Below are 26,474 nucleotides of genomic sequence, written 5' to 3'. Positions count from 1 at the left end.
TGTGGGTCTCTGCCTCCCTCTGAGTCAGCTGCTGTGGCCTATCTGCAAGCATAACAGAGTTTTATTAATACTATCAGGGATTGGTGCTTACCCATGGGATGGATCTGAAGTTGGCCATTCTCTTAGTCTGCCCTGTCTTCTATCCCTCCATTTCTTGTAGACAGGATACGTTTTGGGCTGAAACTTTTGCGGGTGTGTTGGTGTCTCTGTCACTCTACTGGGATTTCATGGTTTTGCTTTAATAGGGAAAATGCATATAAAAGAACCAAAAATGCATAAAGGCTCACGGTTCTGGAAGAAAAGCCAAATATACATAATCAAAAAGACCAGAGAGTAGTTAATTTTATTTATGTATATGTTTTTGTGTGAGTTTATGGTATGTGGATGAGTGTAAAAGTGTTTGATTCACTGGAGCTGCCTAATATGTACTAAGAACGAAACTGGATTCCTCTAAAGGAAAGCAGTCCGGAAAGTATTTTATAAGGATCCTTTTGATGATTAGACATCCTTTTGACTATCCCTAATAATTTTTTTTGTATTGTAATACCAATCTTTTTTTCAAGAAAATGTTTTGTGGTTGTGATGGTCTATGCCTTTAATCCTAGCACTTAGGAGGTAAAGATAGACTGATTGCTGAATTTAATGCCAGCACTTAAGAATTCAAAGACAGCCAGAGCTACACAGAGAAACCCTGTCTCCAAAAAAAGAAAAATATATTCAAAATTAGGGATACCAAGAAGAGTAAAACTGGGCATACATTATTTTGTTGCTAAATTTTTAAGAATAAGAGTATTTATTGGCCTAGAGAAGTGGCTTATTTAAGAACTCCGGCTGCTATGCGACAGACCTGGGTCCAACCCAGCTCCCCTACATGATAGGTCACAGCTGTATTTTATATCTGCTCTCCTTTTCTGGTCTTCTGGCCTCTGTTGGCTCTCTACACACATGGTGCACAGACATACAGATAACACTTCATTTGAAGAACTTCAAATTAAGTTTGGTTTTTGGTTTGTGTGTTTTTGTTTCGTTTGCTTTTGATGCAGGGTTTCATTGTGTAGACCTGGCTATCCCAGAACTCAGTCTGTAGAGCTAGGCTGGTTTAGAACTCAGAGATCCACCTGGCTCTTCCTCTCAAGTGCTATGATTAAAGGTGTGAGCTATCATCACTCAGCCCATAAAAAAAAAAAATTAGGTTTGAATAAACTATGTCAAGGCTGGTTAAGGAAAATGTCACAGTATTGTATGTTTTTTGTATTGTGACATGTTATTACAGTGGTTCTATTTTATGTTCTAGTGTTCAAGCCATATTTCCCACTCCTGATCCTGCTGCTTTGAAAGATCGACGAATGGAAAACCTTGTTGCATATGCTCGTAAAGTTGAAGGGGACATGTATGAATCAGCAAACAATAGAGTGAGCATGTAATTTATTTCTTTTCTGAAGTAGGACTTTCAAGTCTTTAAGGCATGGTAGCATATATTTTTTATCCCAGTACTCTGGAAGCAGAGACGTGAGGTTCTATATAAATTCGAGGCCACATAGTGAGAACCTGTCTCAGAAAAAAACAAAAACATGAATTTAGTTTCCTTGAATAACATGACAATGTTGGTTTTCTTAGTAGGATTCTCTTTAGTTTTATCTTTAGCTTTATTGACCCATCTTCCCATTGCTGAACAGTTAAAAATGAAGTTTATTTTATTTATTTGAGACAACTTCCCATGTAAAGTTTGCTGGTCCTCCTTGTCTTTTAACTGCCAAATGCTAGGATTTTGTGTGGTGTTACTAAGCTTGGCCAACAAAGCATTGTCTTTAAGTATATGTCACTTTTTATTCTCATTCACTCTCTCTTTGTCCTTCCCCTTGTTCCTTGGCTGTCCTGCAACTAACTCTGTAGACCAGGCAGGCCTCAAATCAGATCTGTTTCTGCCTTCCTAGTGCTGATAGTATATAGGCTTGTGCCACCATTTGCAACTTACCTCTTCTTATAATGAATGCATTGTTTATGTGGAACTTAACCTTGAAAAGTCACTGTACAGGTAATAATAGTTCTGTGCTGTTTTCTATAGTATGGGGTGGATAAGTTAGTTTCTTGATATTTTATGTCAAGCAGTATTTCCTCTGCGTGAAATTGGACCTTCTTAAATTGGTGCTAAAATGTAGGTTATTCTATATACTATAAATTGGCAAGTTTTATTTTGTAAATAATATATCTTAAAGTTTTATTTTATTTCATAAGTTCATGGTAAAATTACTAGTCATGCCATTATAAGTATGAGCTCATTTATTAGTGACTTTTTGTTTCTGTTGTTTTGGGTTTTTAGTTTTTCCAAGACAGGGTTTCTCTGTCTATCTTGAAACTTATTCTATAGACCGAGCTATACCTGCCTCTGCCTCTACAGCTAGTTAGTGTTAGTTCTTGCCTATTGTTTAAATGAACCAGTTTTGCTCATTTCATTTTTTTTTTTCTGTTATTCAATTTCTCTCTTGTCCTTTTTAACTTAAAATTTCTTCAAGGCGGAGTACTACCACCTTCTAGCTGAGAAGATTTATAAGATCCAAAAAGAACTAGAAGAAAAACGGAGGACTAGACTACAGAAACAAAACATGCTACCAAGTGCTCCTGGCATGGTTCCAGTACCTATGAATACCGGGCCTAACATGGGACAGCAACCAACAGGAATGGCTACCAGTAAGTACTCTTTATTATACAAAAGAAAAAGAAAATACTTTCACATTTTTTAAAGATTCGTTTTATGTATGAGTGCACTGTAGCTATCTTCAGACACACTAGAAGAGGGCATCAGATCCTATTACAGATGGTTGTGAGCCACCATCTCCCTGGAAGAGCAGTCAGTGCTCTTAACCATTGAGCCATCTCCACAACCCATACATTCACTTTTTAAAAAGATTAGAAAAATAGAACATTTTTAAATGTGATAATTGGCATAAATTGATAATTACAATTCCCAAGAGGTCCTTTCAAGTAGAAAATACGAGCTTACATGTTTATTGGCTTTCTCTAGCATCCTTTGTCTTGTATTTCACAGTAGCCAGTAAGTTTTGGAATACCAACTATCTTCAGGGTTCACTTGAAACATTGCTTTTTGTCATTCAGGTTTTGTTGTTGTTTGGTTGGTTTGGTTTTTTAGGTTTTTTTTTTTTTTTTTGGACAGGGTGTTTTAGTGTTCTGTTATAAAGAGATACTATGACCAAGATCAATAAAAGAAAGCATATAACTAGGGAAATGCTTACAATTTTAGAGTATTAGTTCATGATCCTAGTGGGAACTAAACGTGTAGTATGGAGCAGTAGTTGAGAGCTTTACATTCTGACCCATGCGTGGGGGTAGGGAGATGGGACAGACGGATGGACAGACAGGCAGAGAGAAACTGGATGTAGCTGTGGTTATGAAACCTCAAAGCTAGTGACATACCTTTTTCAAGGAGACTGCTCATTGCATAAAGGCCATACGTCCTACTCCTTTCCAAATAGTTTGCTCACTGGAATCCAAAGCAATCAGATATGAACCTATTGGGATTGTTTTTATTCAGAACACTACATGGGATCTAACTATGTCGAGCAGGCTGGCCTTGAACACCTATACTTCAATATAAATAGCTTCATATTACAGTAACATTTTACTGTATATTCCAAGGCTGAAGACAATTCATTTGGTAAAAGTATCATATCATAACATATTAACTTCCACTTCTGATTTAACACCATTCTTGATTTGTTAAGTAATCACATATGCGTTGTGTGTTGTAAGTAATCATATATATATATGACTTACGAATTATTTATTTCCTGATGTACTTCTAGATTCTAAGTTGTAAAATACAGAATAAGTAGTTGGGAAGATTAGCACAAGGTGTGTAAGTTATGTGATATCAGTGTCTGTCATGTTGAGTAAAACAATAGGGCAAGTAAGTGTGAATCTTAGCAGCTGTCCAGAGGAGGGTAGAACAGGAAGAAACAAGACCATGCCTCTTTTCATTGGAGATCAGAAAGAAAAGACATGGCCAAAGTACAGAGAAAGAGTAAGTAAGTGTAGAAACCCAAAGTACCCTGGAAAGTCTGCTTTAGGCTTAAGTTTTTGGCTAGTAAACAGAAGGAAAACTCTTGAAGTAGAAAAGCTAGCAGACTCTGTATAATGGAAGGTCTGCAAGCAGCTCTTGTTTGTTTGAGGTTGGCTCTCAAACTGGACTTAAACTCTTAATACTCCGTCTCTTAGCTTTCTAAGTGCTTGGTTAGAAATTTAAGTCTACCTTACCCAGAACAGTAGGAACTGGTTGACTTGAATACACCACTCAGGTTGGAGGACGATTTGCAGTAGTCACTTCTCTACTTCTGTCCTGGGTATCAGATTCAGGTTGAATGGTCAGAAGCATGTACCTTTATTCGCAGACCTGTCTTACTGGCACAGTGCACTATTCTGTGTACCTTGTTGAAAGTGTTTAACTAGATGATGTTGAGATAATCTAACAAGATACCAAAGTTATGTGTTTTAATCTCAATTAAACTTTTATATTTAAGTAGTATAAAATTGTCTAGTATAATATGGAGGCCGTTTCTTGAGATTCTTTTCTAGTTAGAGATTGTTTAAGCTATTAGTAATAATGTAATTTTGTTGTTTTTAAGAAACTAAAAGGGCTGGAAAGATGGCTCAGTGGTTAAGAGCACTGACTGCTCTTCCTGAGTTCAATTCCCAGCAACTACATGGTGGCTCACAATCATCTGTAATGGGATGTGATGCTCTCTCTCTTCTGATGTGTCTGAAGACAGCTTCAGTGTACTCAAATATATAAAAATGAATAAATCTTAAAAAATAAAAGAAAGAAACAAACAAACAAGAATATTTAACTATTTCTGTTTTTCTTTCCAGATGGTCCGCTTCCTGATCCATCTATGATCCGTGGCAGTGTGCCAAACCAGATGATGCCTCGGATGACTCCTCAACCTGGTAAATTTTGAATAAAAAAAATACCTGGCTGATTTTTAATAGTATCTGCAATAGAACAGAGTGACACTTGCTTCATTAATTTCTGATTTAATCCAGCAGCAAGTCTCTGCCAGGCATGGTAGTGCTCATCACAATTCCTAGCACTCTCTCATCAGGCAAGGAGATGGCACTTTTGAAGTCAACACCTAATCTGTATTGTGAATTCTAGACTAGGCAGAACTACATAGTGAAACCCTACGTCAAAAATAAACTAAAATAATACCATTACCCAGTAGTGGTGCACATGTTTAATCCTACCTCTCCGAAGGCAGAACTAGAGATCTCTGTGAGTACAAGGACAGCAAGGGTTACATAGTAAGATCCCTATCTGAACAAACAAGCATAGATACATACCACATACATAGTTATTGCCCTTGTTTAACTGGTATGACTGAAACATTGATTCAGAGTTTCAATATTACTTTTTTGGTCCTGAGAAAATGATCAGAATTTCATATGAATTTGTGTCTGTTCTTAAATTCAAAAAAATTGAGATATAATATTTTACATGTATTTACAGGTTTGAATCAATTTGGGCAGATGAATATGCCACAGCCCCCTATTGGACCCCGGCAACCCTCTCCTCTTCAGCACCATGGACAATTGGCTCAGTCTGGGTCACTCAATCCGGTTAGTTTTATCCTTTTTGCCTTTAAAAAAATTCTTTTTTCTTTCTTACTACTTCAGTTCATACCTGTCTCAGCAGAACACTTTAATCTATGACTAAAGTGTATATTCTTGCAGAAATCTGAGTACAAATTAAACATTATTTCTGTCCTTCCATGTGTGTTCCAGGGAATCAAAGTCAAGATTCTCAATCTTAGTGACAACTGCCTTTTACTTCTGACACATCCTAACCACATGAGACCTCTTAAATTTTGTAGTTTTCTTACGTTTAGCCTATAATATTGCATAGTTGTAGCTTAGAATGTATCTCAGTGATTTATAGCATATGGAAGACTTGGTTGTTTCCTTAGCACCACAAAATGGCCCCAAATCCCAGTTACGTAGACTGCATTTTAGAGATGAGATTAAGTTTGCTTGTCATCAAGATTTCACTAGTTAGCTCTTAATCTCCTAGCTAAAACTCTTTATGGAAACCAGTCTGACTTCAAAGTCTGAAATCCTGCCACTGCCCACTTCCAGAGTGCTAGGATTAAAGGTGCGTGCTATCACGCCTGGCTAAGTACAAAATCTGAAAGAAGTGGAAGGGCAGAAATTAGTACACAACACAATTGATGTGTACTGAGGAGATGCTGTGAAAGCGTAAGCAACTGAGTCCAAGATCCCAGCAGCCTACAGAATCTAGGCTATGGTGGCTCACAGTTTGAACTCCAGTGTTACAGTTAGAGATTTCTGAAAGCTTACTGGCTATCCATCCTAGCCTAAAATGTGAAATCTGGTTTAATGTGAAACCCTGTCTCATAAAATGAAGTGGAGGACCTGGGTATTTGCTCAGCTAATAAGAGAGTTGTTGCTCTTGCATAGCATCCTGGCTCAGTTGTGCCAGCAACTTTATATGGTAGTGTACATAACTACAGATCTAGGATACATGATAATCTTATTTGACTTCCATGAGTACCTGGCACGCATGTGGTGTACATATGTACATGTAAGTAAAGCATACACATAAAATAAAATGTATCATAAGAAAGTAGCAATAATATTTTTTTTCTTAAGTACAATGAGGTAAAGAAGAATGTAGGCGGTACATTTTATTTTGCTCTGGTAAAATACTATGACCAAGAGCAGCTTAAGGAACAGCTTTATTTTGGCATATGATTCCAGGGGATAGGCATGGATAATAGAAGTATGGCAACAGGAGCATGAATCTAAGGGATTAATAAGTCTATAAACTCAACCCTCATCTACTGATACACTTTGTCCAACAAGAATTCACTTGCTGAAGATTTCATAATAACACCCCTAGCCAGAGACCAAATTTTCAACTGCCCAAGAATATGTTTCTCATTCATATTACCATAGTTTCTTAATTTTCCATATTTCTGGGCTGGAGAGTTGGTTCAGTGATTAAAAACACTGACTGCTCTTTTAGAGGTCCTGAGTTCAAATCTCAGCAACCACATGGTGGCTCACAACCATCTGTAATGCCCTCTTCTGGTGTGACTGAAGAGAGTTACAGTGTACTTAGATATAATAAATGAATAAATCTTTAAAAAATCTTTTCTCTTAAGGCAGTTTTAGGAGGGAAAAGTAGAATGGTATCAGCACATTTGCTGATCATGAATACCACATTAGCCAGTAGCTAAGTGACTTTTGCTTGTTTCCAGCCATTTAGGTTTGTGCTGTTTCAGCACCAGTAGGAAGAGCAGAGAACTCATGAAGTTACTGATTGATTTTCCAGCGTGAAGAAGATACTCAAGTTGTTACTTTCTTGTCAATGTTCTAGATATCTCGGAGCCTCCAAGCCATCTTTCCCTTCACCCTCTTCTTTCTTGAGTTTACTCTTAGTTTTTAGGTGATTACTAGTTCTTTCACTCATTCTTTGTTTCTCCTCCCAAAAATACTGTTTTTTATTTTTCTCTATGCAAACATCTGGATAGTAGAACAGGAGTGATTGCTTGTTACAGTTGGAGAATACCTGTAGTTAAGCAACTGGTAATCTAAGATTTGGTGTGGTATTTTTGTTTATTTACAGCCTATGGGCTATGGACCTCGTATGCAGCAGGCTTCGGGCCAGAACCAGTTCCTTTCTCAGACTCAGTTTCCATCCCAAGGAATGAATGTAACAAACATGCCTTTGGCTCCATCCAGCAGTCAAGCACCAGTGTCTCAAGTATGTTTTACTATTTAAAATTTTGCTTAGTGTGCAAGTATAGGCACTCGGGCCACAGGGCACACATACAGGACAACAGTATGTACTCTAGGCTCACTTCTACCTTTATGTGGGTTCTGAAGATTGTATTTAGATTCCCAGTCTTGACAGGTGGATATTCTTTCCTGCTGATACATTTTCCATGAGAAATGTAACAATAAAATACTCAAATTTTTTTCTTCTGTTCAAAGACAGGTCTCACCATTTAACCTTGGCCTTTAACTCAGAAAACAAATCTTTACTTATTAAAAATATTTATTTGGAATTTTGAGACTAGATCTCATGTGGTTTAAGCTGGTCTGAATGTCATATACTCCTATTTATCCCCCAATTGCTAGTATTCTAGGTTTGCCTTACCACACTTACTCTGGAGCAAGAGACATTGGTTTTGTAATATTAAGCTAGACATTGCAACCTTTTAATTAATTAATTAATTTATTTATTTGAAATCAAATCTAACATGTGCATATGCATTGAAAGTATTGTACTATATGAACAAATTTAGTAAAATAGCTCAGGATAGCGCTGAACGTTTCCCAAGCAGTCTAGGTCATTCTCAATTCATGATCCTCCTGTTTCCTCTCAACTTGCTGGCATTAAAGGCATGTACTACCAGGATCGCCCAAGGATTAATGCTTAAAAATAAAAATTTTGGGTTCTTAGAGATGGCTTTGAAGTTAAGACCACTTGCTGTTCTTCAAGTAGACTCTGGTTCAGATTCCATTGTCTTTGTATCAGTTATCTCACAAGTGCCTGTAACTCCATTTCAGTGGATCTGATTTCCTCTTGTGGCTGCTTTCTAATCATACACATCTTTAATCCTTGCTCTGGAGACAGAGACAGGTGAACAGATTCCTGTTAGTTAAAGCTAGCCAGTTCTACATACCAAGACATTTTTTTCAGAATGAAAAGCATTAGGTATTGTTTTTTGTTTATTCTCTCGTGTACTAAGTACTATATGTCCTGCCTTTGTAATACTGTATATTTTTCATTTTCACAGGCCCAACTGTCCAGTTCTTCCTGCCCAGTGAACTCTCCTATAATGCCTCCAGGGTCTCAAGGGAGCCATATTCACTGTCCTACTCTGCCTCAACAAGCTCATCAGAATTCACCTTCTCCTGTTCCTAGCCGTACCCCTACTCCTCATCATACCCCTCCGAGCATAGGGACTCAACAACCACCAGCAACAGGAATTCCAGCACCTGTTCCTACACCTCCTGCCATCCCAACTGGACCACAGCCCCAGTCTCTACATCCCCCATCTAGACAGACACCTACACCACCAACGCATCTGCCTCCCCAAGTGCAGCCTTCACTTCCTGCTGCTGCTTCTGCTGACCAGTCCCAACAACAACCTCGCTCACAGCAGAATACAGCAGCTTCTGTTCCTACCCCAACAGCACCATTGATGCCTCCTCAGCCTTCCACTCCAGTAAGTAGATGTATATCAGCGTGTCCTCAGAATAAGTTAAGCTCCAGCAATGTTTTTGTTTTTCTTTCTCATGGTTTTGTTTAGTTTTGCTCCTCATTTTTCTTTATTCTATGTTCTAGGATCTTACGTTATCACAGTGTTCTTTATTTATGTAAAGATATTTGAAACAGATTATGTTGCAGTACTGAGAAATTAAACTAAAACGTTATGGGACTAGTTACATATAAACACACAAGTCAGGACAACCTGTAGCAGTTGGTTCTCTTCTACCGTATGGGTCCCAGGGATCAAGTTGAAGTTATCAGACTTGATAAAAGGTGCCTTTACCCAGTGAACCATCACATTGTCCCTAATTTCAATTTATTTATACTTTGAGTTTCTCAGGGGATGTTATCTTTGGAACTAACACCAAAAGCTTGGTAACCATTCAAGTAAAACCAACCAGCCAGCATTGGCAGTACTGTACTTCCCATTCTTAAAATGAGCTGAGTAAGAGGAGACAAACTCTGATTGAGCAATTGACAAACTTTTGTGTGCATTTTTTTTTTGTTGTTGTTGTTCTCAACAGCTTTCTCAGCCAGCTGTAAGCATTGAAGGCCAGGTCTCAAACCCTCCATCTACTAGTAGCATAGAAGTGAATTCCCAGACTATTCCTGAGAAGCAACCTTCACAGGAAGTGAAAATGGATGTTAAAATGGACGTGGATAAACCAGAACCAGCAGATCCTCAACCTGATGACACAAAGGAGGTGAGGTTCTGTTATAAAAAGAGATTTTGTGGTTATTCCTAGTGGAGAGAGTAAATAAGGTGATGGCCATGGCCCCGGAGTATCTGTGAAATACTCAAAGTTCCTGCCTGGTCTTTCAGGCTAAAGCTGAGGATGGTAAAGTAGAACCTACAGAAACAGAGGAGAGAGGCACTGAGTTAAAACCTGAAGTGAAAGAGGAGGAAGACCAGCCGAGCACCTCTGCTACACAGTCCTCCCCAGCTCCTGGACAGTCAAAGAAGAAGAGTAAGTAAAGGCTCAGAAGGTCATCCAGTTAGTAAAATACTTCTCCCACAAACAATCAAGATCTGAATTTGTTTTCCAGCAGTTGTGTGAACATACCAGTTGTGTGCACAACTTTACTCCCAGTGCTTGGGAGGCAGAGGCAGAAAAATTGGAATTCAAGGCTAGCTTTGTTTACTACATAGCAAATTCCAGGTAAAGCTGAGGTAGACAGTGAGACCCTGTCTTATAGCTGAGCATTATAGTACACTTGTAATTTGACTACTGGGGAAATAGAGATAGGAAGAATTCTGGAACTTGCTGGTTAGTGAGTTCAGACCCTAAGACTCCTTTTTGGCAGGGGATGGGAATATAAGATGGAGAAAGTTAAGTGCTTCACTGTTTTTATAGACGACCCAGATTTAACTCCCAGCAACCACATGGTAGGTTATAACTACCTGTAACTCCAGTTCTAGGGACTAGACATCCACTCTTTTCCTCAGGCTTTATTTAGCACATAAATTTACACATACATAGAATGAAGTATTAAATGTGAATGAAAAACAGGATTATTAACCTGAATTAAAACAGTCATCTAATGTTGACCCTTGGTATACAAACTCATAGAGACACAGACATACACACATGACAGCCATGCTGGAAAGAGTGTTGACTCTTCCAAATTGTTCTTTGGCCTCTACAAATGCATTTGTACACAGGTACACAAATAAATGCTCACAGATAAATAAAAATATATCTTAAAATTTTTTAAATTATTGATCGATTTCTTGAATGCTTCATCGTTTGCATTCCACAGCAGGATCTTGCTGTGTCCTTAATTACCCTATATCCCCCAACCTTACCTCAACATCTGTCTGGATTATGATGCCTGAAGTTAGGAGTGCTGCCGTGTGCACCCATACCAGTTCAGAGGACATTGCAAGCTCTGCTTGACAGAACCCATCTTTCACAAACAGCTTTTGGACTGTTTCTTTGAGAAGTCTCTTAGGAGCCTTTGGCTTCTGTTTCTATTTGGCCAAGTTTATTCTCAATAAATCTGCAGCTGGCTGGAGAAGTAACTCATCTTGTAAAAGATGGACCAGCTCTTTTGTTTTACAGGAAGTGGTTAAATCAGAGTGGCAATTAAAGTTGGAACATGAGCCCTTAGTTAAGTTTCTCTGGACAGTGTCACTTTAGTGTTCTAGGATACATTTGACATGAATATGTTTTTACCATCCCTTTGCTCAGTCAATAATTGATTTCAATGGACTCTCCTTAAAGTTTTCAAACCAGAAGAATTGCGTCAGGCTCTGATGCCAACATTGGAGGCACTTTACCGGCAGGACCCAGAATCCCTTCCCTTTCGTCAGCCTGTGGACCCACAACTTCTAGGAATCCCTGTAAGTATTTGGTATTTTTTTATTTTCTTTTAGACGGAGAAACAACTTTATTAACATGATTAATGTTACAGAAGTTCCTCTACTTACAGTGTGCAAGTTTTAGTATTTTCATTGCTATACAACTATCGCCACAAGTTTTAATTCATTTTCATAACCTCCCCAAAATAAACCCTACCTCCATTAAAATCACTAGCAGTAGCACTCATTCTTTCCCAGCCTTTGGAAGGGCTGCCTAGTTCCTCTGGATTCTCCTAGTTTGGTTATTTTTGTTGTGGTGTTGAGAATGAATGACTAACGGTTTGCACTGACCCCTCCAGTCACCAGTTCAACCTTTGAGGTTCTTCCTTGTTATGTTACTGTGTCAACCAGTGCTTCCTTTTAATCATACAATACTGAGTTACATTGCTATTGCTGCATTTTGTGTATGTATTTAATTGGCAAGTATTTGCTTATTTCCAGTTTTGGGCTATTGAGTGCGACTGCTGTAAAGTCGGTGTGCCAGTACTGCTTTGTTTGTTTAGATTTTGAGAGAGTGTCTCATTTTATACCCCAAGTTATCCTTGAACTTTTAGGTCTTGCCTTGGCCTTCATGCACTGATAATGCAAGTGTGTAAGTTTTTATGTGTTACAGATTTGTTTCTCTTTGGTATCTTAGAGGTGTGATTGTCGAGTCAACTATTTTTGATGACTTGAACAGCTATAGATCACAGCAGAAAGATGAGTCCCTTGGTTCTAAAGATTTATTTATATTTCATGTGTATGTGGATGGGTGGTGCCACTTTGGTTCCTCAGCCAAAAGAGGGCGATGATGACTTCCCCTAGAACTGGAGTTAAAGATGGTTGTGATCTATCGTGGAGGTACAGAAAGCTGAACCTATATCTTCTGTAAGAGCAGCAAATGCTTTTAACTGCTGAGCCATTGGTCAGTGAATCTTCCCCTATTTTAACTCTCAAGATCTGGGTTTTATTTTTGTTATTTTGAGAGGAGGGTTGGGTTGTGGGTGTGTCTATATCCCTAGTTGGTCTGAAATTGACTTAAGTAGATAAGACTGTCTTCAAACTTATGGTTATCTACCTGCTCTCCCAAAGTTAATTTCAAAATATTTGGAAATTGAAATGCACCCAGGTTGCTTACATGTTTTATTCAAAGATTTTCATAAGTGTAATTCAGTGGATATGGTATTGGAGTGCTTTTCAGGGACACAGTTTATTCGGGAATTTTTAATATTTTAATTTTTTTTTAGTTACTTTAGAACACTAATTTTCTAGAATTTGTAGGCTTCGTCTGGTACTTAATCCTCAAAGCCTCTTAATACATTGGTAGATTAATATTTTTAAAGAAATGACGGACTTCAGTCAACTCCCGGGAAGTAAGTCATATCGACTCATTACATTATGTGGAAAATTAATGATGATGATGATAGGAAGACACTCCCTCTTCCCCTAAATACCCTGCTCATGAGTATGTGATGTGGTGTTGCTTATACTTCTAGGATTACTTTGATATTGTGAAGAGCCCCATGGATCTTTCTACAATCAAGAGGAAGTTAGATACTGGACAGTACCAAGAGCCCTGGCAATATATAGATGATATTTGGCTTATGTTCAACAATGCCTGGTTATATAACCGCAAAACTTCAAGGGTATACAAATATTGCTCCAAACTTTCTGAAGTATTTGAACAGGAAATTGATCCTGTCATGCAGAGCCTTGGATACTGTTGTGGAAGAAAGGTAAGAAGTAGCTTTTAGACGTGTCTAACTTCTAAGATACCTAGAATCTAGTGGTGACTTTGGTTAAAAATGCCCTCTTTCTGACTTCAACAGTCTCCCCATCTCTGTTCCGCTTCTCATGTGACTGGAGGTCAAAGCAGATTGTTGAATCACTTTACCAATGGGCTACCAGCCCCAACTCGTCCTTTCCTTAACACACAATATTGTCTATTTGTAATGTGCTTTCTGTGAATACCATTTTTTACACACACGAGTTATGTGGCAGAGCTGAGCCTTTAGTGTACTTACTCATCAGATTAAGCTCATGGAGTAGGAGCTATCCTTATAGGTGCAGCGTGATCCACACGTGATGCTTTCTTTTCCTTGCTGTAACTGCTCATGTTGCTTGTGGGTATCTGCAAAGAGTGTGGACAGATATGCCTACTCAGCCTGATGAATTTGTGTAGTAAACTGCTGGTGGTTTATCTAAGTGAGAGCTGAGTTGGCACTGGCTTGTTTGTGATTTTTCCCTTGTGACTATTCTGCCTTATACTTCAGGTCTTTGAATTCTTAAACAAATACTTTCTTTTGCAGTTGGAGTTCTCTCCACAGACTCTATGTTGCTATGGCAAACAGTTATGCACAATCCCCCGTGATGCTACTTACTACAGTTACCAGAACAGGTAAGCTCAACCATGTGTAGACCATGGTCCATGTGTCTTTGATGTAGACATACATACAATCTAGACATATTGGTGCATGTGTGTATAGTCTCAAGTGTGTGGACACAGAGTGTGGTTCATGTTATCTGCTTGAAGACATCTGTATTGCATATATTCTTTAGTATTTTCTAGTTTTTTGTTTTTGTTTTTTTTTTTAAGCTTTACAAATTTTGTGAACCATATCTCACCCTAATTTCTTATTTTTGGATTATGATGTAAAAGCATTCCAGTGTATTTACTTTGTTAGTGTCAGGGTTTGAGCCTAGCACCTTGTAAATGGGGTATAGTGGTTCAAAAATTATAATCCAAGTACTACAAGAGGAGAGGTTCAGGGATTACTTCAAAGTTACTATATAAGTAAATTTACTTATATAGTTACTGTATAAGTGAACTCTGGTTGGTAGTAATCAGCCTGCATTAGAAATCATCTAGTGTTTCTTCTCAGACTTCTGCAACAGACCTGCATATCTAAGCAGTGACTGCCCTGGCTTGTTTAATGCTGTTAACACTGGCTCAGAGGTTAAGAGCACTGCCTGTTTTCCCAAAGTACCTAGGTTCAGTTCCTTATGGTGGCCCACAACCATTTGTAATGCAGTTTTTTTTTTTTTTTCCTCTTCTGGTTTGCATGAGAACAAAACACTCACATACATTAATAAAATCTTGCATGGTGGCCACAGTGCACACCTTTAGTCCCAGCACTAAGGAGGCAGAGACCAATGTAGTCTACAAAGACAGTTCAAGGATATCACTATACAAGAAATCCTGTCTCAAGGGAGAAAAAGAACATATGATTGAGTGATAGATTCAGTTGTGTGTGTGTGTGTGTGCGCGCGTGCACGCGCGCAGCAGCAGCAACACTGAGAGTAGTAATAATCAAGCAGTATGGGTTTAAGTGACAGCTCTTTTTTATTTGGTGTAATCATTTACTACCTGTGATCCCAATGAAATATTTAATGCTAATATGTGCTTTGCCTTGGCTTTCTGCTTTGTGTTGTCTTGTCTTGCTTTTGTTTTTTGTTGTCTTGCAATCCCTCATTTCTTCGTTTGTTTTGTTTTTTTTTCTCCCTCATGCTTGTCGTTGTCTGCGCTTGGCTATGATTGCAAAAACACAAAAAAACAAACAAAACAAAAATTAAAAAACAAAACAAACCCAAACTGTGGGGCCCATAAATCTGCATCATTGAATGTCCTTGTCGCCGTTGATGACCTGCTCTCTGCTCCCGTTCCCCTCATTGGCCTGCTGTGATTGGTGGCTTCGTTGCTTGGCTTGGGCTATGTTGTGTGAACGGAACAGTTCACCCCAGTATGGCCTTCTTGCCGACAGGTATCATTTCTGTGAGAAGTGTTTCAATGAAATCCAAGGGGAGAGCGTTTCTTTGGGTGATGACCCTTCTCAACCTCAAACGTAAGTAACTTTTTTATTTTGAATCTGCGCTTTTAGCTCTCCATTCTCACAGGACTGTTCTCAGGCATGTCAGAGTAGTCTCATACTGTTATCTCTCCAGTACTGTATCCTAACAGCCATAGGCTACTGTTTTAATACAAACATGTTTGAGGTAAATTAAGTACTGACTCTGTTGTCTTCTCACCTACTTTGGCTATTTGTTACTCAACTGGTTACCCTAGATTATGTTAACAAAGTTCTGGGCTAAGAGTCATCTGAGCATTGGACATTCATCATCATCATAAGTACTTATAAAAATATACCTTTTCTTCTAAAAATTGAAAGGTTTGTATAAAAGTATTTCATTGTTAAGTATATTGAGTTCAAAGGAAGTTGGAGGTATTGTCTCTGGTAGGTTAACTAAATACCCCCAGTTATAGTGGACTTTACTATACACCTTTAAGTGAGCCTGCCTGGAGCTTTGTCATTTCATAAGTTTCTAGTCTTGAGTAAATGCCAAGAAAAATTTCAAAACATGGCCTAAACTGCTAACTAGCATTGTTAGTTTCTTTAACAGAGAGTTAAATGCTATACGTCAACTTTATGAAGAATGTTTATGTGAAATAGTGAGGTGATGGTGTTACTGAAACAAACCTGAGGCACCTGGTTAGTCTTATTTTATACAACAGCGTTCCCTTTCCATTAGTGTTAACACGTGTAGTAGGTTCAGGGTGCTGTGTAGGAAAATAGAAATAAGAACCTACAAAGAGACATTTCTACTCTTAGCAGAACCAGAGAAGTCTACACTAGGGAAGGGTTTCCTGATGTGGAAAGAGAAGTCAGTCATTTTTATCCTTGGATCCACAGAGTAGCCTGTCAGGTATTCTAAAATTTAAATCAGTAAGGCTCTAAGGTTAAAAAGTATAGAATTCCCTTCCTGGTTCTGCAAGTCTATAATGACCTAAGAAACTAATTTTTTAAAAGTTCCCATGTCATTCTGGCTGCTCTTGGTCTTTGGGTCGTATATCAAGGTCTTAGGAAAATCAGGAAGGTGAATGAATCTTGAGACTTTTATTATGTAAGATACACTTTTAAATTTGTTTTATAGGGGAGTCGGGGGTCCTGAACAGAATGGGAAGTGATGGCATATAATACTGTGAATTGAAAAAGTTTTGTCCTTCAAATTTAGTCTGAGGTAACTGCAGGAACCTAAGGCATGTACTTAGTCTTTTTTTCCCCTTGCTAAAAATACAAGACTTAAAAAACAAAACAAAACAGGACTTGACCATCTGGTTCCTAAAACCAAACTTCCCTCAAATTCAGAAGGTAGCCTTTTTTTTTTGCGTGTCTTCCCCCGCCCCCCCCCCCCCCCCGCCCCTGTAGGATCTCACTATGTAACTGAGGTTGGTCTGTAATTTCAGATCTTCTTGCTTCTGAACACTGGGGTTAGAGGTGCACACCACCGTAGCCGCCAGTCATCTGGTGGATTTCTTTGTACTTTTTGGAAGGGTGATAAGAGTATGGTGTTACTCTCTATTCTAGACTACAGGCAATTCTCTATCCTCGGCCTCCCAAATAAAATTTTTTTGTTTTTGTTTGGTTTGGTTTTTTTTTTTTTTCTAAGACAAGATCTCAACTACATACCTCTTGCAAAATTCACTGTGTAAACCAGGCTGGCCTCAAACTCACAGAGTTCCACTTGCCTCTCTGCTTCCAATGTGAACACCATGTTTACAATCTAGGGACAGCAGATTATAAAAACTAGACACTGCATAAGAACCAGATTTAAGAATAAAACTGTACATGTTAACATTCTTTAATCTGCACTACAGAGGCAGAGGGAGGTGAGCTCTCTGAGCTGTTTCAAAAGGATGTGTATGTGTCTATTAATTATGATGTATTATATAGAACAGTGTGTTATTATATAATTCCATTTCTATGACCTAAAAAATACAGAAAAGGAATTTTGTTCAGAGCATTGTATATTCAATTAGTCATTATTTTGTTTTCTCATTTTTTTTTCTTTTCTTAGTACAATAAATAAAGAACAATTCTCCAAGAGAAAAAATGACACACTGGATCCTGAACTGTAAGTAGTTTCGCACTCTGACCTTTTTTCAAGATAACTTAATGTTCTTGAGCTAGCATCTGCATATCATAAATGTTACAGGGGCTAAAGCTGTCTATCACCTTAGAGTTAGTATTCATTAATGTTCCTGCCAAGCATCACACTACTGTCTAATGCTGTGCCCTCCTCACTGCATTTTCTGTGCATCCTTAGAATCCCTTAGCCTACCTGTCAGCTTTCTGAGCCTAGTGCACTGAAAAGGAACTGGTCCCTCTTTTTACTCTGAAAATGGGTAGGATGGCTTTAGGGTCTCAGAAGTGAGAACTGCCTTTCTGGATTGAAATTTTAAGTTGTTGGTTTAATAGCTATGCTTTATTGCTTGTGAAATTTGCCCTCCCTGTAACATTAAAGCAAAAAAAAAAAAAAAAAAAAACACTCCACTAAGCTAATTTTTTAACTCTTTGGGCATGACAGTTGACTTTTGATTTGTTAGAATTTCAAGGAGATATTGGACATTTTTTGTTTGGTGATGCTTCAGAACCTTAGAATGTACTGTTCATTTTCAGGTTTGTTGAGTGCACAGAGTGTGGAAGAAAGATGCACCAGATTTGTGTCCTTCACCACGAGATCATCTGGCCATCTGGGTGAGACTGGAGATATTAGTGGATATGTTATTTGTTTTCTTTGATGAGCATTCCATAGCTGTTTTGTATGTTCGAGTTTACTGGTTTTGTTAGGGCCTCACTATGTAGCTCTGGCTGGCCAGGAACATGCTACCTCCTGAGTGCTGGAATCAAAGGTGTACCTGGAAAAAACTATGTCCTTCTAAGTATTTTCTTTGCAATTAGGAGTCTAGCTTATTGCTACAGCATATGCCTGCCATGGGTTGTCTTTGGATTTTATTCTAACACTACCAAAACTTTTTTCTTTGGATTGGAAAAGGATCAGTATAAACCCCAGTTTAAAACTATAAATTGCAGCTGAAGAGATGGCATACTGGATAAAGGACTTGCCATTTAACTATTTAGTTACCCAAATCATCTGTAATAGCTCTATAGGTGTGGCACCAACCTATAATCCCAGCCTTTGGTCGACAGATTCCCACATGAATACCGATCTCCATAAAAAGAAGGAAATGTTAAATGTTGTTGAGAGTGTTTACTAATTACTAACTACAGTCATGAAGGGGGAATAGGTATTGATAAAGCCAAGGAACACCTAATCATCCTTCCTGAAGTATCCTAATTGGAATGATATACTAATGACTCTTGGCCAGGCTAGGGGACCAGTAGTAAGCTCATAGTATTTTAAAAGAGTCAAAAGTGATACTTTTCATTTTGGGTTTTTTGAGATAGTATTTCTCTTTGTAACTCTGGTTGTCCTGGGTCTCAGAGATCCACCTGCCTCTGCCTCCCAAATTCTGGGATTAAAGGTGTGTGCCGCCACCACCTGGCTAACAGGCTAATCTTTCTTCCCAAGGGGGAAAAGAAGTTAGAGTCATATTATGTCATGTCTCCTTGCTGTATGAAACTGATTTTTAATATAGCTAAGAGTACACACAGATAGTGTCATCTTTCTGGAAAAATGCCAATAACTGATTGTCAATGGCTATGTTTCAATTTCCGGTTTGATTTGCCTTTATGTTTAAGAGACATGCTTGATAAGACTGACATGTTTAAAAAAAAAAAAAAAAAGGCTTAATTTTTTAAAAATTCTTGTAATTCAGAATTTAAGACCAGTCTGCTAAACAAAGATAATCATTGTGGCTAAAATAATTGGCTCTGAGTTCAGTTCTTAGCCCTCAGGTCAGCAGCTCACAACTACTTGTAACTATTATTAGAATGAACCCACAAGCACCCACACATAAGTGGCACATACCTAGAGCCTTTTGGGGGGGATTTTTTTGGAGATAAGATTTCCCTTGTTGACCAGGCTGGCCTTGAACTCAGTGTTAGGATTAAAAGTACACGCCCCCGCCACTACCACCTAACTATTTTTCAAAAACATATATTAACCTTGCTTTATTTTTTGTTTGTTTTCTTTTTAATTAGGAGTCATTTTATTATAGAATTTAATGTCAGTACTCTGACTTCAAAGGCTCACAGGAAAATCGAGAATTGACAACCAGCCTGGGTATAATGCCTAGGAGTACATAAAGTTCAGTAGTAGGGAACTTTCCTAGTGTGTTGTGTACTTAACAGAAATCTGTGGAGGTGTAGCTGTGTGGCTGAGTGATTGGTGTGAAGAAACACGGGTCTATCATCAGACTTGCTTATGAGATAGATAGATATATATATATGTGTGTGTGTGTGTGTGTGTATATATATATATATATATATCTCCATGACCTCTTGCATCCCTCTCAGGTTAAGCATGTAGCACAAAAGCCTAAGGAGTAAGAAAAAGACTTCTTTTTTTGTAGATAGTTGTGTTTTGAGATACTCTGGCCAGGATCTCCTTGATCTTTCTATCTCCCATTCTTATTTGGGGTTACAGTTGTTCTCTTGTTTCTCTCAGTTAGAAATCCTTGACCTGCCTTTTGAGAGCTGTATACTGGTTATATCACCGTCGTTACATATGTAGGAAATTATGTCAAGTTGTTTGCGTTTACTTGGATTTGATTGATAGATTTTTTTTTTTTTTTTTTTTGTTATGTGGTGCTTTAATTTTTATGTTATATAAGCAAAGTTCTGGTTTACATTTTAGGTTTGTCTGTGATGGCTGTTTAAAGAAAACTGCACGAACTAGGAAAGAAAATAAGTTATCTGCTAAAAGTAAGTCTCATTCTTAGAGGTAAACCTTTCTCTAAAAATTACAAATAGCTGGGAGGTGGTGGCACACGTCTTTAATCCCAGCATTTGGGAGGAAGATGCTGGTAGATTTCTGAGTTTGCAGCTGGCCAGCCCTGTCTTTAAAATTATATATATTTTATATCCTAAATCTTGGGAAAATGAAACTAGCCAAGATTAATCCATTTTAACTGTTTATAACAAGTGTGATGCACACCTCTAAGCTCTGTACTCAGGAGGCAGGCAGATCTGAGTTTGAGGCCAGCCTCATCTACATAGTGAGCCTATCTTTCAAAAGAGTAAAAGGGATATAGCTAAAATAAAATAATTCTATAGCATACTGAATATTGAAACATTCAAAAAATTGCTGAAATTCACCTTAATTTCTTCCTGTTCTGATAGATGTCATAATATCGGACACATATTTAGAAGGAAGAAAAGTGGAGCTGGAGGGATGGCTCAGAGGTTAAGAGCACTGACTGCTCTTTCAGAGGTCCTGAGTTCAATTCCCAGCAACCACATGGTGGCTCACAACCATCTGTGATGAGATCTGATGCCCTCTTCTGGCGTGTCTGAGCACAGCTACAGTGTACTCATATGTAAAATCACTGTAGTATTAATTTATAGGCACCTTCTAGTACTTTGTGTTGAGGGATAAGATACCAGAGTTACCTTACTATATTGAAAAAACAAATGCAACAGGTTAGTTGAACCTCAATGTTGACAGTAAAATTTTAGCCATGATAACTTCATTCCTATTCTTTAACATTAGGAATTGTACACCAGGCCATACCTTGGTGACTTGTAACTTTTATATTCCTAGGATTGCCATCTACCAGACTTGGGACCTTTCTGGAGAATCGAGTAAATGACTTTCTGAGGCGACAAAATCACCCTGAATCAGGAGAGGTCACTGTTCGGGTTGTTCATGCTTCTGACAAAACTGTGGAGGTGAAACCAGGCATGAAAGCAAGGTGTCTAGTAATCTCCATTTTATATTTTATAGATCCATGATTGTGCACACTCAATTATTATTGATTTCAATGTGATTGATTTGTGGTTTCCTTTTAATCTGAATTATGTAGGTTTGTAGATAGTGGAGAGATGGCAGAATCTTTTCCATACCGAACCAAGGCCCTGTTTGCCTTTGAAGAAATTGATGGTGTTGACTTGTGTTTCTTCGGCATGCATGTTCAAGAATATGGCTCTGATTGTCCCCCTCCCAACCAGAGGTAGGACTCGATGTGACCAGCTTCTCATGTTGTGGGAGAAGGAATTGCAAGGAAATTGGGTTCATGTTATAACTAATAGTAAAGCATGCTAGGCAGAAACAGGATGGTGAGGATAGCATGTGCTAAATATATTGGAGCCTTGGCCAACCCAGGGCCCCATAGTCACACCTGTGATTTCCATATGATAATTACAAGTAAAAAGAGCACAGGAAAGAAGGATGTCTTTACCCATATAAATAATTTGATATGTGACGAAACATTTTCCCTCCTTTTTTTTATATATAGGAGAGTATACATATCTTACCTCGATAGTGTTCATTTCTTCCGTCCTAAATGCTTGCGGACTGCAGTCTATCATGAAATTTTAATTGGATATTTGGAATATGTCAAGAAATTAGGGTAAGTATATTAAAAAGTGTTATGGAAAATGTGTCAGTATGTATAGTTTTCTCATGTTGTTTAAGATACAGTGAAGCTGTGACCCTAGTTTGTTATATCTGTGATAATGAAGGTGATATCACCATGTATTAACTAGTAAACTAATCCTTTAGTTCAGTTTTGTTGAAACCATTGATATTATTATTCATTTGAGAATGAGAAATGTTTTCTTGATCCTTTTATAATTAAATATAGAGACTGAAATCGTGATGTTATACACTTACAATCCCAGCATATAGGAGGCCTGGGGCTGGAGAGTACATGTTCATTTGTAAGTTAAGATGTGAAGGGGAGTCCTTACCTTTAACGTACATACATCCTGGAGAGGACTTGCCACCTAGCTTGTAGCTGCTCACCTTGCACTTAATTTGTTAGCGTGGGTTTCTTCTCTTTTTTTGATCTTAAAATATAGTTTTGAGGTTTTACGATCAAGAACCAAGCCCTTTTATAAATGGAATTCACAACATTCCTCCAAGGCCTCTCAAAACAAGTATGTAATGTGAGAACTGTTAGTGCATCTGGTTTTGGGTCTTGTTGAGAGTAAGCGTTTGTGTCTGTGTTCAGGACGAACAGTGTGCAGTGGTTTGCACCTATAGCTCCACTCCTGAGAGCACTGCTATAGCTTTCTCTGACACAAATGATATCTCGATATATTTTTAGATACACAACAGGGCATATCTGGGCCTGTCCACCAAGTGAAGGAGATGACTATATCTTCCATTGCCATCCACCTGATCAAAAGATACCAAAACCCAAGCGCCTGCAAGAGTGGTACAAAAAGATGCTTGACAAAGCTGTGTCAGAACGTATTGTCCATGACTACAAGGTCAGTTCAAATATAGAAATGTACCGGTCTACTATATTCTGTCTTCTCTTTGATAAGTCTTGTTAGGTCTTATAATATGTAACTGGTATAATTATGTTAATTCATTAAAGTCTATTTTTAATACATGAAATTTCCAATTTAGAAAGGCTAGGTATTAGGTGATTTACAGATGAGCAAAGCTTACCGATAATCTCACTTTGAAAACTGAGGCAGGATGATTCAAAGTTCAAAAGTGTCATGGGGGTCTTAGAGCACTTGTTCTTGCAGAGGACCCAGATTTGATTCCCAGCACCCACATGGTCGCTCACATCCATCCTTGACTCTAATTCCAGGTAATCTGACTTCCTTTTTTGGCCTCTGTGGGCACCAGGCATACACATGGTGCACACATGTGCATGCAGGTCAAATGCTTATACATATAAAATCAGTAAATCTAAATCTGCCATGGGTAGGATATGGTGGTACATGTCTTTACTAACAGTGGGTAGGCAAAGGCTGGTAGATCTCTGAGTTTGAGGCCAGACTTACCTACTTAGGGAATTGCAGGCCATCCTGGGATAAATAGGGGCACTTCATCTCAGAAAAGAAAGAACTGGGATTGGTAATTACATGTGATTAATCCCAGCATTCAGGAGACTGAGGTAGATGGAACTGAGTTCTAAGGAGACCAGCCAGCCTGCTTTACATAATGAGCTGTGTGTGTTCCTAGTGAACCAAGGGTAGATAGTGATACCTCTCTAAAAGAAGGTACAAATTGAATAATAATTTGAATTTCTCTGGCATGTGCCCTAGAGAACATTTTAATTTTTGCCATACAATGAAACTCTTTTAAAAACAGAAAGCCTGCCGGGTGGTTGTGGTGCATGTGCATGCCTTTAGTCCTAGAACTCAGGAGGCAGAGGCAGGTAGATCTCTCTGAGTTTTAGGCCAGTCTTGTCTACATAGTGAGTTCCAGGACTGCCAGGGCTACACAGAGAAACCCTGTCTCAAAAAATAAAAATTTTAGAAAAGAAGCATAAAAATTTCTAAATGTATTTACATGGGGATTTTTTTTTTTAAAAAAACAGGATATTTTAAAACAAGCTACTGAAGATCGATTAACAAGTGCAAAGGAATTGCCCTACTTTGAAGGTGATTTCTGGCCCAATGTTCTGGAAGAAAGCATCAAGGAGCTTGAACAGGAAGAGGAAGAGAGGAAACGGGAAGAAAACACCAGCAACGAGAGTACTGATGTAAGGACTTTCTTTGTCCAGAGTGTCTACCTTGACATCTCATTGATAATACAGAAAAGAGTTTACACTTTGAATTTGGTGTAAAGCAGCAATTTAAATTCTGCTAGGGGTGATGTGCTTAATTGCAGTACTTGGGCCCACACAATTCAAGGCCAAATTTGGCTGCATACCAGGCAAACTGTCTCAGAACTAAGTTCTAAGTAGTATCTTGACATTGAGTAATATAAGTTCCTGGAGAACTGTACCAAAAATACTTCTAATAGGCCAAATTATGGCTGCTACAGGCTTTTGCTAACTGCATTTCCCCTCTAGTGTATTTTTCCAGAAGTGCTGGGGATCACATACAGGCACAAGCCTAAAACAAAGTTAACTTGTCTCCTTCATAGTAGCCTGGTCAGTTATTGACCAGAGCACATCTAGACTGTTCTCTGGATTTCAACTTAATAAAGTCTGGTTAGGCGGAGTGACACACCTTTTTATTTCAGCACTCAAGAGGCAAAAGTAGGCATATACTTGTGAGTTCTAAGGCCAGACTATAGTGAAATGTTGTCCAAAAAGAAGGGAAAAAATAAAAAGCTCAGGCACGTGGCCACCAAACTGAGAATTCACTCCCTGAACCTACATCTTTGAAGCAGAGAACCAGCTTCCATAAGTTGTCCTTAGACCTTGGATGTCTAAGGTGTGTGCTGAGGTACGCACAAATACAAAGGCCCTAGATGTGTGGGCTCCAGCACCAAAATAATGAAAGTTTTTAAAGCAATCATGGCAGTACCTATCTTCTATCTTGTGTTCTCCCTCCCTCCATTTACCAGGATGCTTTAACCTTTGGTTAACTTCATGATTGAATTGGTCATCGTACATGTCAGTTTGCTGGTTTTCCTCTTTCTTGATCACCAGCCATGGTGGTACTCACTCAGTCTTGTCTCTAATCTGGACGCTTGAGTCAATGGCTTCTGAAAACTGGGGCTTTTCTTTCTGTGTTTTTCTCCTTTTTTTTTAAATCTGGAGATAAGTAATTCCCTGTGTAGCCCTGTCTGTCCTGGAACTCACTCTGTAGACTAGGTTGTTGTCGAATTCAGAGATCTGCCAGCCTCTGTCTCTTGAGTGCTGAGATTCAATTCATGCAAATTGAGGCTTTTTCTAAAAACACAAGTATATGAGCTTTATTTCCATAATGTAGCTTGGTCTTTGTTGGAGGCAATTTAGAAAGGTTGCTTAGAACTCCAGAGTAAGTGTTGTTCTTCAAGAAGAACCCAGTTCAATTCTGTTCTCTATACCCACAGCTAAAATCTCATAACTTTTCAACAACCTCTAATAAAAGACCCTGCGCAGAGATAGTATACATTCATTAAGCTATACACATACCAAAAAAGAAAGTTAAACCTGTGCTTGTAAGTTTAAAAAGGGGGGATGGGGGGAGAACCATTAAAAGGAAAATAGTAGGTGGTAAGCAGCTACAGAAACTAAAAACAAAAACAAAAAAAAAAAGCTACCAGCCCAGAGTCAGAGCGTCTTACCTTCATCTCATTTCCAGATCTGTTCTAACAACCTAGCATTTCCTTTCTCCTTTGTGCTGCCCTACAGGTAACAAAAGGAGACAGCAAAAATGCTAAGAAAAAGAATAACAAGAAAACCAGCAAAAACAAGAGCAGCCTGAGTAGGGGCAACAAGAAGAAGCCTGGTATGCCCAATGTATCTAATGACCTTTCTCAGAAACTGTATGCCACCATGGAAAAGCATAAAGAGGTGAGAGGCAGCTACGGGGGTAGAAGGATATGGCAAGCGGGGTTCTGAACTGCTCACCTTAGCCGGCATGATGAACTTCAGGTTGCTGGAAATTGGGAGGGAACTCCAGGGTTTGATTGGGATGAAAAGAATATGCATATAGAGTTTGCTTGTCAGAAAATGTAACTAAGAGGCTTTTATAGATTTACTAGATGTTGCATTGTGTCTTAAAGTATAAGCATGGTTTGTCTAATCATATTGATAGATTTTCTTGGGTTTCTGACTTTTTTAAGACAGGGTCTTATTCTTTAACCCCCTGTATGGCCTTGAATTCACATTGATCCACCTGCCTCTATCTTCCTAGTTCTCAGATTGAAGGCATGTGCCAACATGGTTTCAGATTTGCTTTTCAAATGTTTCGTGTTACTTAGAGCCCCACTCATTACAGTTTGTTATAATGCTTAATGTTAGATTTAAGACCGACTCAGAAACATTCATAATCATATTCCCATATTTAAATCCCCTTCTAAATTAAAACTCAATTACAGTGTTTCTCACATGGACTTATTTATTTATTAAGTTTTATGTGTATGGGTGTTTTGCTTGCCAAAAGGGATACCAAATCCTGCACCTGGAGTTAGACAGCTACCATGAAGGTATTGGGAATAGAACTTGGGTCTCCTGCAAAA

The 26,474-nt window shown here is 38.4% G+C and overlaps 1 protein-coding gene across 3 annotated transcripts in view; it reads left to right on the top strand.

The window, feature by feature from the left end:
* The window catches only part of EP300 (EP300 lysine acetyltransferase), a 56,990-nt gene that overhangs the window by 25,761 nt on the left and 4,755 nt on the right, over positions 1 to 26,474 (top strand). For 2 of the 3 annotated variants that reach the window (XM_080939146.1, XM_080939148.1), the window contains 21 exons: positions 1,295 to 1,412; positions 2,514 to 2,688; positions 4,885 to 4,962; positions 5,522 to 5,631; positions 7,661 to 7,798; positions 8,838 to 9,269; positions 9,838 to 10,017; positions 10,137 to 10,281; positions 11,539 to 11,657; positions 13,151 to 13,390; positions 13,964 to 14,052; positions 15,416 to 15,496; positions 17,508 to 17,564; positions 18,110 to 18,187; positions 20,250 to 20,317; positions 21,156 to 21,306; positions 21,418 to 21,564; positions 21,850 to 21,963; positions 22,663 to 22,828; positions 23,896 to 24,060; positions 25,645 to 25,806. In XM_080939146.1, the coding sequence (XP_080795272.1) occupies positions 1,295 to 1,412; positions 2,514 to 2,688; positions 4,885 to 4,962; positions 5,522 to 5,631; positions 7,661 to 7,798; positions 8,838 to 9,269; positions 9,838 to 10,017; positions 10,137 to 10,281; positions 11,539 to 11,657; positions 13,151 to 13,390; positions 13,964 to 14,052; positions 15,416 to 15,496; positions 17,508 to 17,564; positions 18,110 to 18,187; positions 20,250 to 20,317; positions 21,156 to 21,306; positions 21,418 to 21,564; positions 21,850 to 21,963; positions 22,663 to 22,828; positions 23,896 to 24,060; positions 25,645 to 25,806 (3,013 nt within the window). The remainder of the gene's footprint in view (positions 1 to 1,294; positions 1,413 to 2,513; positions 2,689 to 4,884; positions 4,963 to 5,521; positions 5,632 to 7,660; positions 7,799 to 8,837; positions 9,270 to 9,837; positions 10,018 to 10,136; positions 10,282 to 11,538; positions 11,658 to 13,150; positions 13,391 to 13,963; positions 14,053 to 15,415; positions 15,497 to 17,507; positions 17,565 to 18,109; positions 18,188 to 20,249; positions 20,318 to 21,155; positions 21,307 to 21,417; positions 21,565 to 21,849; positions 21,964 to 22,662; positions 22,829 to 23,895; positions 24,061 to 25,644; positions 25,807 to 26,474) is intronic. The other variant, XM_080939147.1, reaches the window with a different exon arrangement.

This window comes from Micromys minutus, assembly GCF_963924665.1.
Source record: "Micromys minutus genome assembly, chromosome: 27".
NCBI lineage: Eukaryota > Metazoa > Chordata > Mammalia > Rodentia > Muridae > Micromys > Micromys minutus.
The sequence above is the reverse complement of the archived record's forward strand: the minus strand, read 5'-3'. Positions and strand labels throughout refer to the sequence as shown.